General features: G+C 41.0%; 1 protein-coding gene across 1 annotated transcript in view; it reads right to left on the bottom strand.

Annotated features, from left to right (window-relative positions):
- Positions 1–17,921, bottom strand: part of RAD51C (RAD51 paralog C) — a 42,997-nt gene that overhangs the window by 7,052 nt on the left and 18,024 nt on the right. Inside the window, exons 5-7 of the mRNA XM_023204626.2 lie at positions 17,009–17,140; positions 6,296–6,362; positions 2,971–3,031 (exon numbers count right to left, since the gene is read on the bottom strand). Coding sequence (XP_023060394.2) covers positions 2,971–3,031; positions 6,296–6,362; positions 17,009–17,140 — 260 coding nt within the window. The remainder of the gene's footprint in view (positions 1–2,970; positions 3,032–6,295; positions 6,363–17,008; positions 17,141–17,921) is intronic.

A 17,921-nucleotide genomic window follows, 5' to 3' on the forward strand; every position in this document is an offset into this window, starting at 1 on the left:
TTACATAAAGTATGTACATTATTTATCATATATCCACAGCCTGGGAAAAAAAAGTTTGAAGAAAAAAGATTTTACCTAAAAAAAGGAATAAGCTACATATTCAGATTGGCTGGCAATCAACGCAATACTACAATTACCTTCTAGAAACAGTTATCATAGAAGAAAAGAAATGAACTCTATTGTAAAGTCAGCTATGGCTGGGTGTGGTGGCTCACGCCTGTAATCCCAGCACTTTGGGAGGCAGAGGTAGGAAGTTCACTTGAGGTCAGGAGTTCAAGACCAGCCTGGCCAACATAGAGAAAACCCATCTCTACTAAAAATACAAAATTAGCAAGGCGTGGTGGCAGGCGCCTATAATACCAGCTACTCGGGAGGCTGAGACAAGAGAATCACTTGACCCCAGGAGGTGGAGATTGAAGTGAGCCGAGATCTCGCCATAGCACCCCAGCCTGGGCAAAAAGAGCAAAACTCCCTCTCAAAAAAAAAGAAGTTTATAAAGTCAGCTATAAAATGTAGATAATACTATTTCAGCCTACAGCCATACCACCCTGAATGTGCCTGATCTCATCTGGTAATACTATTTCAGAGAATTATGTGGAAAATAAAATGATAAAATATATATATACATACACATACATACATGTATGTATATATACACATATGTACATATAGATGTATATACATATACACATATATACATACTCATATATATGTATACATATATACATATACATACAGTGCTTTGCACAATAAGGACAATTAATAAATATTCAATAAATAGTAGCTATTATTTACTACTTATTCAGTTAACCTTTCTGGGCCTTGGTTTTCTGACTTTTAATAATAATCAGTATAGGTTCTGCAAATAATTATTGAAAAGATTATCTGAAATGTTGTATTTAAAGTGCCTAGTAAAATACCTAGTACAAGCAAGCACTTACTAAAATGACAGTATGAAAAATAAATAAAAATAAAAATAAAAAAATGATCTTATGAGATGTAGAAAAAATATTATAGAACAGCAGATTTCCCCCAATCTATCTATATTCAATGTTGGTGTTGTACATCATTTTCTTTTTTTGGGGGGGATGGAGTCTCACTCTGCCACCAGGCTGGAGGGCAGTGGCACAATCTTGGCTCACTGCAACCTCCGCCTCCCGGGTTCAAGTGATTCCCCTGCCTCAGCCTCCTGAGTAGCTGGGACTAAAGGCATGTGCCACCATACCCAGCTAACTTTTTATTTTTAATAGAGACAGGGTTTCACCATGTTGGCCAGGATGGTCTTGATCTCCTGACCTCATGATCCACCTACCTCAGCCTCCCAAAGTGCTCGGATTACAGGTGTGAACCACTACGTCCGGCCATGTATTTTATTTTCTAATTTCTTGGGAAGGATTTGTAAGAAGGTGAATTCATAAAAGGTTAACTCATGGTAAGCATAATTTTCTGATCTCTTGGGTACCTTATCAATGCTAACTTCTAGAACTTGACAAAGAAGTCAAAGTTTTCCTCCTGATGAGTTCATAAAAAGATGAAATATCTTGCTCTGCTCCTATTATTTTTCTTCTTAAATGCATTTTATTAGTGAATATTTAATTATAGTCTGAAGAAGACTACTGTATACTAGCTCAGGCGTAATTCCTATGAAAAAATAAATGATGGAATGTGCTTTACAGAATAACCTAAAACTGGGAAAGTATAAACAATATGTTCAAAAGACTCTCAGCTGGGGAACTGTTGCCAAATCTTTACAATAAGGTTTGGTGCCAAGAAAAGAACTCCTTTTGTGGCTCTAGTATACAGCAACTTAACTCACAAAACTAGGGGAACTATTTTAAATTGTGATCATAGAAAAAAAATTAGGGGGAGGATTTACCAGACATATTGGTTTAAAGTAAAAAATTTGTTTTAATTAGGGGGAGACAGTCAATAGTAAAGCACTATGTATTGTGGGGAAAAAAACGTTACCTGAGCTCTTCACAAATACCATTTTTAAAGAAGACACAAACTGTACGATCAGTTGCAAAAGATACATACAGAAGTGTAATCGATTGTGTTATGATCTTCGGGTCCGCAAAACCTAACTTGGTCAGGCAGGATTTTTTTCAGTTTGTAGAACAACAAAGAAATATAGATTAAAAAATAGACGATTTCACTGGCTAGGCCCAATATGTATTTAAGTGACCCTTTATTCCATCTTTACCCGCATGCCTTTTAATTTCTCCCTTTATTAGAGCATTTCCAAACCAAGACCTCTAGGTTATACTAATTAATCACAAAGCAGAGAGGCTAGTATAAATCTGACATTTTCTAGAAGTGTAGAAAAGACTTCACTGCTTTCAATGGCCTATTTTCAAGAAAATAAAAGCTGGTTTGTTCACTTGCTCAGCAGCTTTAAAAACAAATACAAAGATTTCATGCTGCCATACTTTTAAAGAACAATACTTGTGAAATGCAGGTAAATAACTGGATAATAAAAGCCGGAGAGCAAAATACAAAATGAAAAAAAAAGACACAATTTCATACAAGAAATACACTAAGCAACTAAGAAAAACCATTTATGTTCCAAATAAATTAATTTTAAAGCTAACCTCAACAATTTTCCTTTTGTCCTGATTTTGTTCTTTTTTTTCAATCTCTTTCAGGAACGCAGAGTACTCACCTCCTTCTACATGGCTAATAAATTATTTCAAAGAGCTTTAGAAAATGGCATTCCTTGGCCACCTACTCATTTCAGGTGCATGCGCCCCATCATTTAAATATTTCAGAGAATTTCTTATGTAGCTAAATATGCAGTAATAACAGCACATTTCTATATTTGCTCTAGGTGATATCAGACAAAGCAACACAAGTGTTACTTCATGGGTCATTGTATATCTCATCCACAGGACTAGCTCTAAGAAACCTGTAAGTGTTCGTTCAGTGTAATTAATCCAATATTCAGAATTATTAACTTATTTCTATACTGACCTTTGCTTTCGGTCCCAATGAAAGATTAGCCGTATTGTAGCAGCATGTCCCCAACTTTCCCCTAAGAGTAAAGAACATAATAACTGTATATTGCCTTACTGACTTGGTTATACATTTCTCAGAATGCCTCTGATCAAACATAATCTTACTTTACTTAACATAACAAAAGTTTACTTGCTTTAAAAAAACCTGGAAAATGAGTAATATCCTGAGATTACAAGATTTTTACCAATCTAGGGAAATACTGCAAATCATTATTCTCTTGGTTTTTAGAAAACTTTATTGTCTGAGTCCATATGTGTGTCAATTTTCCGTATCATCAAGCCTAATATATTTCTGACCTCCAGGAGAAAAGTAAAAACTCTGGTAAAATATTCTTCTTTTTTTTTTTTGACATCAACAGAATATGTAATTAAGTTGTGGCATATTCGTGTCATGGAAATGAACTACACTGTGGATGAATCCAAAAATAATAATGAGCAAAAGTTGTCAGTCATATACAGTATAATTCTATTTATATAAAAGCTATAAATAAGCAACTGTTGGGGATATACAGACAGTAAAATCTATAAAAGCTAGGTGACAATTACACAAAATTCAGGACAGTGGTTGCCTCTTTGGGGGAGAGTATACAAGGCTCCTGGGGTGTGGTAATGTTCCATTTGTCAGTGTGAGCAATGGGCACCTGGACATTTATTATTGTTCTTCTAAATACACATTTTCATCTGTATATTCTATTTCACATTAAAAAGAAAAAAAGACCCCAAAAAAGCATTAAGTGTAACTCAAGATTTAAGCAATGGTGCTTGGGAGTACTATCATATTATGCAGACACAGTGCAAGGAAATTAAAAGGTGGATATAATTTGTGAGGTAGAGATGATGGGCTCAGGATTGGACAAACTGAGCTCCTGAAACACAAGACTTTTATTATTAGTCATATTAGGTGTGAAACTGCCCTGAGATCACCATTTGCTTTTATGCTAGATTTGGAGGGCAAAGAGGGCAGTTGAACTCAGCAATTTACGTGTCCAGCACTGAAAATCTTCATGGTAAACAACTACTAATAGGTGATATGTTAGGTTACCTCTCAGTCCCATTCAGCTCAAAGGGTTTGTCATTACCCTACTGATTTGCACTTCTAAGTCTTCTGCCTGTTGCATTCTGATGATCCATTTCTACACAAGACACAGAATCTAAAGCTGAGACATAGCAATAGAAGACCAAAGAACAGACACAGCAACAAAGTTTGCATGAAGCAAATCAGGAGGGTAGGAATGAGACTTTAATGTGCATCCTGGCCAAATTCCAGAACTAGCAAAGAGAGGGCCGGTTTCTAATTCCAATCACAGCAAATTCAGCCATCTTATTTTTACACAGAAGTGGTCTATGTTGATTTTTAAATCTCTTTAAGGGATTAGGGAGCCTCTGAAATATAAAGGAAACTAAACTGATAGTAGTGTAAAATGAGCAGTGACCTATCATACCAGCAAACACTGTCAAAAACAGAAAGCTAATGGTGGGACTGAAGTCTAGAATACAGGAGTTATGTTTATCCAGTGCTGCACTGTACAACAGGGCATTTACTTGCCACATGGGGCAATTTAAATTTAAGTAAAATTCAATTAAACATTCCATTCCACAGCTGCACTAGCCACATTTTAAATGCCTCGATAGCCACATGTAGCAAGGGCTACTGCACTGAAGAGCACAGACATAGAACATTTCTATCATAACTGAAAGTTATATTGAACAATATCCTAGCAATATCCAGGATAAAGGGTGTTCTGCTAGTAAAGTAAGGTAGGCATCAGAATTATCACAACTTAAGCATAACATTCCTGAGGGCATCCATTTCCATTTATTTGTTTCTCTGCTCACCAACTCTGAACCCCTGCTTTCCCAACTTTCTGGTATCTGGGAAGAAAATAAACTGACTAGAAAACATAAATTTCACTCTGCTTGACAATTGTAATTCTCACTAAATTTATAAATTTGCTTTCTGATTTATCATGGCGTGCTGAAAGAATGAGTTTGAGAAAGGCTGAGTTTGATTACCCCTGAGTGGATCTAAACATTAGGAAGCTCTTAATTAAATGGGTGATAGAAAGTGACAAAAAGAGCTGGAAGAAACATGAGAGACTATTACACTTCCTTCCCTAACCTTCCTCCTTTTCATCCTGCTCACCTGAGCCAGGTTAGAATCCATCCTTTGTACAGTACCCTGTACCTTTCTATTGTAACCTTTACGACATTATCTGTTTATAGAATGATCTATGCCATTAGCTGAAAACTAGTCCAGGGCAGAAACTTTTTTTTTTTTTTTTTTTGAGACAGAATTTTGTTCTTGTTGCCCAGGCTGGAGTGCAATGGCGCAATCTCAGCTTACTGCAACCTCTGCCTCCCAGGTTCAAGCGATTCTCCTGCCTCAGCCTCCCGAGTAGCTGGGATCACAGGAATGTGCCACTGCACCCAGCTAATTTTGTATTTTTAGTAGAGACGGGTTTTCTCCATGTTAGTCAGGCTGGTCTCAAACTTCCGAGCTCAGGTGATCCACCTACCTCGGCCTCCCAAAGTGCTGGGATTACAGGCATGAGCCACCGTGCCTGGCCAAAACTCTGGTAGAATATTCTTTAAGATTTTAGTGGAACTAAACCTTGAAGCATTGCATTCTAACAAAACCATGATATTCACTGTAGTGTGATTTGTATTTAAGTGGATTCACCCTTCCTTCTCTCTAACACTGTGAACTCCCTGGGGGCAAGAATTCTGACACAATAGTTGCCAGACAGTAGATATGCATTTTTTTAAGAGTCTTACTCTGTCCCCCAGGCTGGAGCGCAGTGGCACGATCCCAGCACACTGCAGCCTGCGCCTCCCAGGTTCAAGCAATTCTCATTCCTCAGCCTCCCAAGTAGGGGGGATTACAACTGTGCGCCACCATGTCCGGCTAATTTTTTGTATTTTTAGGAGAGACAGGGTTTCACCATGTTGGCCAGGCCGGTCTTGAACTCCTGGTCTCAAGTGATCTGCCTCGGCCTCCCAAGGTGTTGGGATTACAGGTGTGAGAGGCTGTGTCTGGCCACTCAATAAATGTTAAATAACTAAAAGGAACAGCCAGTATTTAAGGGTACTGTGCTTAGTGCTAAGATTAACCAGTGAACAAGACAAATACAGTCTGCTTTCATGAAGCTATAGTATTCAATGAAATCAAATGAAAGACATAAGAAAAACTATGATTAACTAAAATGTTTATCTGGAGAATCAAATGAAAGAGATAAGAAAAACTGTGATTAACTAAAATGTTTATCTAATTAATTACCCACCTAATGCAGGAACGAGCAAGGCCTGATTTTTATCAATCTTTGTTGTCATCTGATTGGTTAAAATTACCTACAAAAACAAAATGTAAGAAAATTAGGTGAGTCTCCTTAAAAATTATCAAGTAGACCAGCCTGGCCAAGATTGTGAAACCCCATCTCTACTAAAAATACAAAAATTAGCAAGGCATGGTGGCATGGACCTGTAATCCCAGCTACTCGGGAGGCTGAGGCAGGAGAATAACTTGAACCTGGGGCAGGCAGAGGTTACAGTGAGCCAAGATCAGTCCACTTCACTCCAGCCTGGACAAAAGAGCGAAACTCTGTCTCACTAAATAAATAAATAAATACATAAATAAATAATCAAGTAAACAGTCTTGTGATTTTAGTAATCTGAAAATAATCTACCTATTATAGACAGCCATTTAAGTAATACAAATTTTTCTGATAAAAAATTTTTAAAATATACCGATAAAAAGATGTAGTTATCTGAAAATATGATTCTACTGATCATAAAATATTTTATTTTCATACTTTAGAGAGGAGGTCTTGCTATGTTGCCCAGGTTGTCCTTGAAGTCCTAGACTCACAGATCTTCCACCTCAGCCTCTTGAATAGCTGGGACTAAAGGTGTTTGCCAAATCTAGCTCATAAAATTCTTTTTTTTCTTTTCAAAGAGACAGGGTCTTGCTATGTTGCCCAGGCTGATCTTGAACTCCTGGGCTCACACAATCCTCCTGCCTCAGCCTCTCAAAGTGCTTGGATTACAGGCATAAGCCACTGTACCTGACCTATAAAAAACTTTTAAAAAAATTAGCTGGGCATGGTGGTGCACAACTGTAGTTACTCAGGAGGCTGAGGTAGGAGAATTGCTTGAGCCCAGGAGGTTGAGGCAGCAGTGAGCCATGATCCTGTCACCGTACTCCAGCCTGGCGAACAAGTAAGACCTTGTCTCAAAAAAGAAAGATTGAGTCTCGCTCTGTTGCCCAGACTGGAGTGCAATGGTGCGATCTCAGCTCACTTCAATCTCCGCCTCCCAGGTTCAAGCAATTCTCCTGCCTCAGCCTCCCAAGTAGCTACGATTACAGGTGCCTGCCACCATGCCTGGCTAATTTTTGCATTTTTAGTAAAGACGAGGTTTTAATATGTTGGCCAGCCTGTTCTAGAACTCCTGACCTCAAGTGATCCACCCACCTGAGCCTCCCAAAGGGCTGGGATTATAAGCATGAGTCACTGTGCCTGGCCTGAGTCCATGTTCTTTATCATTATTGCCTCCCTAGCATATTTTTATTGAAAGGAATATGAAATCCTTAATAAATACCTCAGTGTTTATACTTTTAGGAAGGAGGCAAATATAGTATTACTGTTTATAATTTTACAGGAAAAAAGGAAACTGAGGCAACAAATTATGAGAAGAGACTTAAAATTCATTTTAAAAAGTACAATATAAGTAGATGGACTAGGAAAAAAAAAAATCCTAGTAGTCAGGTCAAATGACTCCAAATTATGATTATGCTAGTTGGCTAGTAACAGCCACAGGTGTTGCTTTGCTACTCACAGATGGCCCTCCAGGTTTCATATTGCTAATTCTCTTTGTATAAATACTAACCTACAAAAAAGGTTCCAGGTTTTGAAAGACAGTAATTTTAAATAAAAGCAAGGAAAACAAAAGTGTTTAAGGCTGACTTAACATAGAAGTCAGATCTGTTATCTTTCCACCCAAAAATCTCCAGAAATGGTTACTTTATATACTCTTCTAATACATATCTTCCCTCCAGAAAAAAGAGTTAATATTGCAAACTAAAACTGATAACAAAATTCTTTGAAAAGCAGTAAGAAAAAGGTGTCTGCTCTGAAAATGAGTATTTTACATAAGAAAACTGAAAAACAGCCCAGGAGCGGTGGCTCATGCCTATAATTCCAGCACTTTGGGAGGCCAAGGCAGGCAGATCACCTGAGGTCAAGAGTTCGAGACCAGTCTGGCCAACATGGCGATACCCCATCTCTACCAAAAACACAAAAAATTAGCCGGACATTGGGGCGGGCACCTGTAACCCCAGCTACTTGGGAGGCTGAGGCACGAGAATCGCTTAAATCCAGGAGGCGGAGGTTGCAGTGAGCCAAGACTGTACCATTGCACTCCAGCCTGGGCAACAACAGCAAGACTCCATCGCAAAAAAAAAAGAAAAAGAAAAAGAAAACTGAGAAAGAAACAAAAGGTTGTTTGGCTGTTCCCATTGCAGTGGTAACACCCTAACATTTCTGTTTGGACACAAAGGAGAAATCTGTGATCCACCTAGATCTCAATTAGAAACCAAGTGGATGACAAGATTTTCTTCTAGTTCCCCTCCCCTTACATGCCACAGGGCATTCTCCATTTGTTACCTCTCACTAGGCACCTTAGAAAAAGCTAAGCAGGAATTTAAATTGGAAGCTTTTCTTTCTTTCTTTTCTTTTTTTTTGAGACAAGGTCTCACTCTGTCGCTCAGGCTGGAGTACAATGGCATGATCTTGGCTCACTGCAACCTCCGCCTCCTGGGTTCAAGTGATTCCCCTGCCTCGGCCTCCTGAGTAGCTGGGATTACAGGTGTGAGCCACCACACCTGGTTAAGTTTGTATTTTTAGTAGAGATGGGGTTTCTCCATGTTGGTCAGGCTGATCTCGAACTCCCGACCTCAGGTGATCCGCCCACCTCGGCCTCCCAAAGTGGTAGGATTACAGGCATGAGCCACCACATCCGGCCAGCAGCTTTTTTTTTTTTTTTTGAGACGGAGTCTTGCTCTGTCGCCCAGGCTGGAGTGCAGTGGCGCGATCTCGGCTCACTGAAAGCTCCGCCTCCCGGGTTCCCGCCATTCTCCTGCCTCAGCCTCCTGAGTAGCTGGGACTACAGGTGCCCACCACCTTGCCCGGCTAGTTTTTTTGTATTTTTTAGTAGAGACGGGGTTTCACCGTGTTAGCCAGGATGGTCTTGATCTCCTGACCTAGTGATCCGCTTGTCTCGGCCTCCCAAAGTGCTGGGATTACAGGCTTGAGCCACCTTGCCCGGCCAGCTTTCCTTAAGAGTGTTTTTTAGAAATGGGGTCTCACCCTGTCACCCAGGCTGGGGTGCAACGACATAATCATAGCTTACTGCAGCCTTGAAGTCCTGGGCTCAAACAATCTTCCTGCCTCAGCTTCCCTAGTAGCTAGCACCACCATAGGCAAGCACCACCATGCCTAACTAATTTTTAAATTATTTGTAGAGACAGGGTTTGGTTATGTTGCCCAGACTAACCTCGAACTCCTGGCCTCAAGTGATCCTCCCACCTTGGCCTCCCAAAGTGCTGGGATTATAGGCATGAGCCACTGTGCCTGGCTCGCGTGTAGCTTTAAAAAGTTAAATTAGCCGGGCGTGGTGGCTCACGCCTATAATCCCAACACTTTGGGAGCCGAGGTGGGCAGATCATGAGATCAGATCAAGACCATTCTGGCTAATACGGTAAAACCCCGTCTCTACTGAAAATACAAAAAATTAGCCAGGCGTGGTGGCGTGTGCCTATAGTCCCAGCTACTCGGAAGGCTGAGGCAGAAGAATGGTGTGAACCTAGGAGGCAGAGCTTGCAGTGAGCCGAGATAGCGCCACTGCACTCCAGCCTGGGCAACAGAGCAAGACTCCATCTCAAAAAAAAAAAAGGTAAATTAGAGGCCAGGCGTGGTGGCTTATGCCTGTAATTCCAGCACTTTGGGAGGCTGAGGTGGGCGGATCACAAGGTCAGGATATCAAAGCCATGCTGGCTAACACAGTGAAACCCCATCTCAACTAATAATACAAAAAGTTAGCCGGGCGTGATGGCATGCGCCTGTAGTCCCAGCTACTCGGGAGGCTGAGGCAGGAGAATCGCTTGAACCCGAGAGGAGGTTGCAGTGACCCAAGATGGTGCCACTGCACTCTAGCCTCGGCGAGAGAGTGAGACTCCATCTCGAAAGAAAGAAAGGAAGAAAGGAAGAAAGGAAGAAAGGAAGAAGTTAAATTAAAATTATAAAGTCGGCCGGGCGCGGTGGCTCAAGCCTGTAATCCCAGCACTTTGGGAGGCCGAGACGGGCGGATCACGAGGTCAGGAGTTTGAGACCATCCTGGCTAACACGGTGAAACCCCGTCTCTACTAAAAAATACAAAAAGCTAGCCGGGCGAGGTGGCTGGCACCTGTAGTCCCAGCTACTCGGGAGGCTGAGGCAGGAGAATGGCGTAAACCCAGGAGGCGGAGCTTGCAGTGAGCTGAGATCCGGCCACTGCACTCCAGCCTGGGCGACAGAGCAAGACTCCGTCTCAAAAAAAAAAAAAAAAAAAAAAGTTATAAAGTCAACAGCGCAGTAGTATTAGCTATATTTCAAGTGCTGAACAGTCATATAGCTACTGTACTAGACTGTACATTTTCATCTTTCCATCAGATCTACTGGACAGTGCTGGTTTAGACAGAGTAGTTTACCCATTATGTACCTTCAGGACAATATAAATCAAACTACTGATTTACCAGGTATTCAACACGCCAAAATTAGAATTTCTGATTATTAGCAAATATTTATATAGTAATTATATTACTTTTGCAAAATGATTGGCCTCCGTGATACAACTGAAAATTATTATGTGATTATGCCGAGCTTCTAAAAAATAAGTGTTTTTTTTCTTTTTTTTTTTTTAAGACAGAGTCTTGCTCTGTTGCCCAGGCTCAAGTATAGTAGCACAACCTCGGCTCACTGCAACCTCCGCCTCCTGGGTTCAAGTGATTTTCCTGCCTCAGCCTCCCAAGTAGCTAGTATTTCAGGTGCCCGCCACCAGGCTTGGCTAAATTTTGTATTTTTAGTAAACACAGAATTTCACTATGTTGGCCAGGCTGGTCTCGAACTCCTGACCTGAGGTGATCCACCCAGCTCGGCCTCCCAAAGTGCTGTGATTACAAGAGTGAGCCACCATACCAGGCCAAAAATTTAAAACAGTAAAGTAACAATCACTTGAAATTATGAACTTCAGAGCTTTAAAAATATTTCTGCCATCCAAGGTCCTTCAACCAATGAACAGATAAACAAAATGCTATACATCCATAAAATGCAAAATTATTCACTCATTAAAAAGACACTGATAGGTGCTAAAATACAGATAAACCTTGAAAACATTATGCTAAGTGAAAGAAGTCAGACATAAAAGGCCACATACTGTCTGATCTGCTTATATAAAATGTCAAGAAAAGACAAATTCACAGAAACACAAAGCATACTAGTGGTTGTGAGGGACTGAGGGAGGGTAGAATGGAGAATGAGTTAATGAAAAGGGTTTTAGTTTTTTTTGAGACAAGAGTTTCGCTCTTGTTGCCCAAGCTGGAGTGTGCAATGGCGCCGTCTTGGCTCGCTGCAACCTCCGCCTCCCAGGTTCAAGCGATTTTCCTGCCTCAGCCTCCTGAGTAGCTGAGTAGTAGGTGGGCACCCACCACCACAACCAGCTAATTTTTTTGTACTTTTATTAGAGAAAGGGTTTCACCACGTTGGCCAGGCTGGTTGCAAACTCCTGACCTCAGGTGATCCACCCACCTTGGCCTCCCAAAGTGCTGGAACTACAGGGGTGAACCATTGCGCCCAGTCGAAAAGAGGGTTTTGTTTTTTTTTTTAAATCTGGAACTGTGTGTTTCCCAGAACCAGAATTACTTTCTCCATAGGGTACAAAGTTACAGTTGACCATAAGAAAAATTTGCATGAGATTTGAAAAGTGACAGTGAAGGAGCAAACATTTTAAATATTCTGAAATTCATTGTGAGGTGGTTTCTTTTTTGGAGTGACAGAAATATTCTAAAATTATACAGTGGTGATGTTTGCAAAACTCTGTGGATACACTGAAAATCACTGAATTGTACATGTTGCAAGGATGAATTTTATGGTATATGGATTATGTCATTAAAGCTGTTTAAAAAATTATGCCAATAAAAAAAAAAAACATATTTTTAAAGGACTTTCCCCATATCGATTTGGCAAAGATTTAAAAGATTAGTACCTGGCCGGGCGTGGTGGCTCACGCCTATAATCCCAGCACTTTGGGAGGCCAAGGCGGGCAGATCACCAGGTCAGGAGAGCCAGACCATCCTGGCTAACACGGTGAAACTTGTCTCTACTAAAAATATAAAAAATTAGCCAGGCATGGTGGCATGTGCCTGTAGTCCCAGCTACCCGGGAGGCTGAAGCAGGAGAATCTCTTGAACCCAGGAGGCACAGGTTGCAGTAAGCCGAGATCGAGCCACAGCATTCCAACCTGGGCAACAGAGCGAGACTCCATTTCAAAGACATAAATAAATTAAAAGACTGGTACCCAAAGTTGGTAAAGATATGGGAAAACAAGAGTTCCCATTCATTGTCGTAGAGACATACTTTGGAGCATAGTTTCTGAGGGTAATTTTATAATATAAAACAAAATGTTCAAAAATCGATTCCTTTGGCTTAATATTTTCACTTTAAGAAATTTATTCTAGGCTAGGTGCGGTGGCTCACGCCTGTAATCGCAGCACTTTGGGAGGCAGAGGAGGGTGGATCACTTGAGGCCAGGAGTTTGAGATCAGCCTGGCCAACATGGTGAAACTCCACCTCTACTAAAAATACAAAAACCAGCCAGGTGTGGTGGTGCATGCCTGTAATCCCAGCTTTTCGGGAGACTGTGGAATGAGAAGCTCTTGAACCTGGGAGGCGGAGACTGCAGTGAGCCAAGAGTGTGATGCTGTACTCCAACCTGGGTGACAGAGGAAGACTCTGTCTAAAACAGGAAAAAAAGAGAGAGACAATCAATAAGGAGGTGGTTAAAAAAACTATGCTACAGGCTGTGCACAGTGGCTCATGCCTAGGGAAGGTTGAAGCAGGAGGATCCCTTAAGCCCAGGAGTTCAAGAACAGCCGAGGCAACATAGTGAGACCTCATCTCTACAAAAAACTTATTTATTTATTTATTTTGGAGATAGAATCTCACTGTATCTCCTCGGCTGGAGTGCAATGGTATGATCTTGGCTCACTGCAACCTCCACCTCCTGAGTTCAAGTGATTCTCCTGCCTCAGCCTCCCAAGTAGCTAGGACTACAGGTAAGCACCACCATGTCCGGCTAATTTTTGTATTATTAGTAGAGACAAGGTTTCAACATGTTGGCCAGGCTGGTCTTGAACTCCTGACCTCAAGTGATCTGCTCACCCCGGCCTCCCATAGTGGCAGGGTTATAGGTGTGAGCCTCAACGCCCAGCCTCTACAAAAAATTTTTAAAATGACTGGGTGTGGTGGTGTGTGCCTGTAGTCTCAGTTACTCAGGAGGCTGAAGTGAAAGGATTGCTTAAGCCCAGGAGATTGAAGCTACAGTGAACCAAGACCATGCCACTGCACTCTAGCCTGGGTGACAGAGCGAGACTCTGTTTCAAAAAAAAAACCCCAAAAACAAATACAAATACAAAAAAAAACTATGCTACAGTCAAACAACAAATACTATGCAGTTATTAGCGTAAAGCAGACTTATAAGTAGTGTACATAGAAGAAAAAAAAGTAGTGTACATGGAAAGATGTTCACAATATATTAAGTGAAAAACAGAAAACTGCTTTGCATAATAGCATGTATAATATGACCTCATTTTCATTTCTTTTTGTGTTTTTGAAGACAGGGTCTTGCTCTGCTGCCTAGGCTGGAATGCAGTGGTGCGATCTCAGCTCACTGCAACCTTTGCCTCCCAGCCTCAAGCAATCCTCCTCCCACCTCAGCCTCTCAAGTAGCTAGGACTATGGGTGCGTGCCACTATGCTTGGCTAACGTTTTTTTAAAAATTTGTAGCAATGAGGTCTAGCTATATTTCCCAGGCTGGTCTCAAACTCATGGGCTCAAGTGATCCTCCCACCTTGGCCTCCCAAAGTGCTGGGATTACAGGCGTGAGCCACTGCGGTGGCATGACCTCTTTTTCTTTTTTTTTGAGATGGAGTCTTGCTCTGTCGCCCAGGCTGGAATGCAGTGGCGCGATCTCAGAACACTGCAAGCTCTGCCTCCCGGGTTCACGCCATTCTCCTGCCTCAGCCTCCCAAGTAACTGAAATGACAGGTGCCCACCACCATGCCCAGCTAATTTTTTGTATTTTTAGTAGAGATGGGGTTTCACCGTGTTAGCCAGGACGGTCTTGATCTCCTGACCTCATGATCCGCCTGCCTTGGCCTCCCAAAGTGCTGGGATTACAGGCGTGAGCTACCACGCCTGGTCTATGACCTCATTTTCTAAAAAGTTTGTATATGCGTAAATTCTGCAAAAATATTTACACCAGACAACAATATTTACACCATCTCTGAGTAATGAATAATCGCTTTCTACATTTTTTATTGTTTAGAACTTTTTTTTTTTTTTACAAAAAGCATACATAACTTGCAATTTTTCTTTTTTTTTTTTTTTTTTTTGAGATGGAGTCTTGCTCTCTCACCCAGGCTGGAGTGCAGTGGCGCACTCTCGGCTCACTGCAACCTCTGCCTTCTGGGTTCAAACGATTCTCCTGCCTCAGCCTGAGTAGCTGGGATTACAGGCACGCACGACCAAGCCTGACTAATTTTTGTATTTTTAGTAGAGATGGTTTCACCACGTTGGTCAGGCTGGTCTTGAACTCCTGACCTCATGATCCACCCACCTCAGTCTCCCAAAGTGCTGGGATTACAGGCGTGAGCTGCCGTGCCTGGCCAATTATTCTTATTTAAGTAATTTTTTTTTTTTAGAGATGGGATCAGGCTTTGTGGTCCAGGCTGGCCTCAAACTCCTGGCCTCAGGCGATCCTCCCACTTTGGCCTTCCAAAAGTATTGGGATTACAGGTGTGAGCTACCACATCTGGCCTTAAAATTATAAAATACATTATCAAAAGCCATACATGTTATATATAAGCTAATTGGGAAAAAAACCTTCAAGCAAAGAAATTATAAAGTAAGAAAGGGAAAGTGTGTCCCTAACCCTACAAAATTCCATCCTTTGAAGTAGCCAAGGCCAGGCATGGTGGCTCATGCATGTAATCCTAGCACTTTAGGAGGCTGAGGCCGGCAGATGATCACTTGAGCCCAAGAGTTCATGAGCAGCTGGGCAACATGGTGAAAACCCATCTCTACAAAAAAAAAAAAAAATACAAGGTGAGAGAATCACTTGAGCCCGGGATGTCGAGGCTGCAGTGAGCCCTGACTGCACCACTACACTTCATAAGATTCTGTCTCCAAAAACAATAAAAAAGAAGTAGCCACTGTTAATGTTTTGGTCCTTTCAGATCATTCTCTTCATATACACAAATACAAATGCGTACATATAATTTTAAGTTTTCTCTAAACTGAGATTACACTAAATATATTTTATATACAACTTAAATTTCTTCTCAGTAACCTATATGTAAATACCTTCTTCCATGTTAAGACGTTTATATTTACATCACTCTTCTTAAACACTACCTACTATTTGATGTTATTGTTTGGATTGCTTTTTTAGTCAGAAAAGGTGAAGCTATTTCTGTTAAAATAAAAACATAAGGAACTATGCAACCCATTAGTCTTGAGTGCCCCCTACTGGAGACTCTTCACTGACATTAACAAAAGGCTAAATTACAATTAATTTAAGCAAGAAGTAATTCAAACACAGGGCACTATGCTTTTCAGCATATAGCAAAAAATCTGGAAATTAAAAGAAAAAAGTATGCTTTAAAATTATTCTACTGAGAAAGTTCTTTATTTACTTATGATGCATTACAGGTATGCGCTAAGGTCTCTCTAATTAAGGCAAAGACAAATCAAATTTAGCAGTTTGACCTTACATCTTACTACCAGACAAATGTGTGTATTTGTGTCAGTGGTGAGATGGGGATTCAGGGTGGGAAGTAATGGTGAACAGGTAGTTAAAGAGGAGGTAAAACTTTAAAAAAAAAAACTTCCCTTCTGAACTGATACATACTTCTCTCCTCACATTTCAAATCTTCAAGAGGTATTTAGCTCTACCTCAAAGCATCTAGGTCGTTTACACTAGGTAATGTTTCAATCCATCTGAATCTATGATTACATACCACATAATAATCAAAGACTCAGACTAGAAGAAAACCTGCGATATTGGAAGAGTTAACCTGAAAAACATTCAAAGTATATTTAAACAAAGAAGACACTGCAATTAACAAAGGTGGCACTTCTTTATCAAACAAAATCCTTTTTTTTTTTTTCTCGAGACAGAGTCTTGCTGTTGCCCAGGCTGGAGTGCAATGGTGCGTTCTCCGCCCACTGCAACCTCTGCCTCCTGTGTTCAAGCGATTCTCCTGCCTCAGCCTCCCGAGTAGCTGAGATTACAGAGGCGTGCCACCACACCCAGATAATTTTTTGTATTTTTTTTTTTTTTAGTAGACACAGGGTTTCACCATGTTGGCCAGGCTAGTCTCAAACTCCTGACCTCATGATTCACCTGCCTTGGCCTCCCAAAGTGCTGGGATTACAAGCGTGAGCCACTGCGCCCAACCACAAAGTCCATTTTTTAAAATGACGTATTAATTATGCCTGTTTTCCAGCAAAACTGACACTTATGACCAGAATTTTTTAATACAAATCAAAACCAAACTAAAACTTTACTCAAAACTGCATGTCTATATTATTTGTCAGGCAAATGCTATTTTGATATTTCTAGACATTAACATTTTATACAGTCTTGACTTTGTTCTAAAACTCTCTTCACTAGTTAATACTTACAGCTAATCTGTGATTATTTGCAAGGCTGATCATTTGCTGAGCTAGGCCATTTAATAACCGAGTACGAAGAGACAGGTCATCTAAGTCATGACGAAACGGAAAAGCAATACCATCCACTATCACTACTCGAACCTAAATACAGAAGAGATAATATTAGATTTGGTATCAAAAATAAAATAATAAAAATGACATCCAAAAACCATAGTCCATTACAGGAAAAAACCTTAAAATCCAGGGCTTTATTTCCAACTGTCTAAAGAATGGCTTTTTTTTGAAAAGTCACAAAGCTGTTCACCCAATACTTTCTGCAGTAATCACTAAAAGTTAAAATGGACTCTGCTTTGATAATTTCTCAACTTTAAAAAAGTAATTCAAAGGCCGGTCACGACGGCTCACACCTGTAATCCCAACACTTTGGCAGGCCGAGGCAGGTGGATCACGAGGTCAGGAGTTCAAGACCAGCCTGGCCAAGATGGTGAAACTCCATCTCTACTAAAACTACAAAAATTAGCTAGGCACAGTGGCAGGCACCTGTAACCCCAGCTACTCGGGAAGCTGAGGCAGGAGAATCGCTTGAACCCTGGCAGCAGAGGTTGCGCCACTGCACTCCAGTCTGGGCGACAGAGTAAGACTTTGTCTCAAAAAAAAAAAAAAAGGCCGGGCGCAGTGGCTCACGCTTGTAATCCCAGCATTTTTGGAAAGCCGAGTGGGCGGATCACGAAGTCAGGAGATCGAGACCACAGTGAAACCCCATCTCTACTAAAAATACAAAAAATTAGCCGGGTGTGGTGGCGGGTGCCTACAGTCCCAGGTACTCAGAAGGCTGAGGCAGAATGGCGTGAACCTAGGAGGCGGAGCTTGCAGTGAGCTGAGATGGCGCCACTGCACTCCAGCCTGGGCGACAGAGCGAGAC

Source organism: Piliocolobus tephrosceles, chromosome 16, assembly GCF_002776525.5.
Source record: "Piliocolobus tephrosceles isolate RC106 chromosome 16, ASM277652v3, whole genome shotgun sequence".
NCBI classification, from domain to species: Eukaryota; Metazoa; Chordata; class Mammalia; order Primates; family Cercopithecidae; genus Piliocolobus; species Piliocolobus tephrosceles.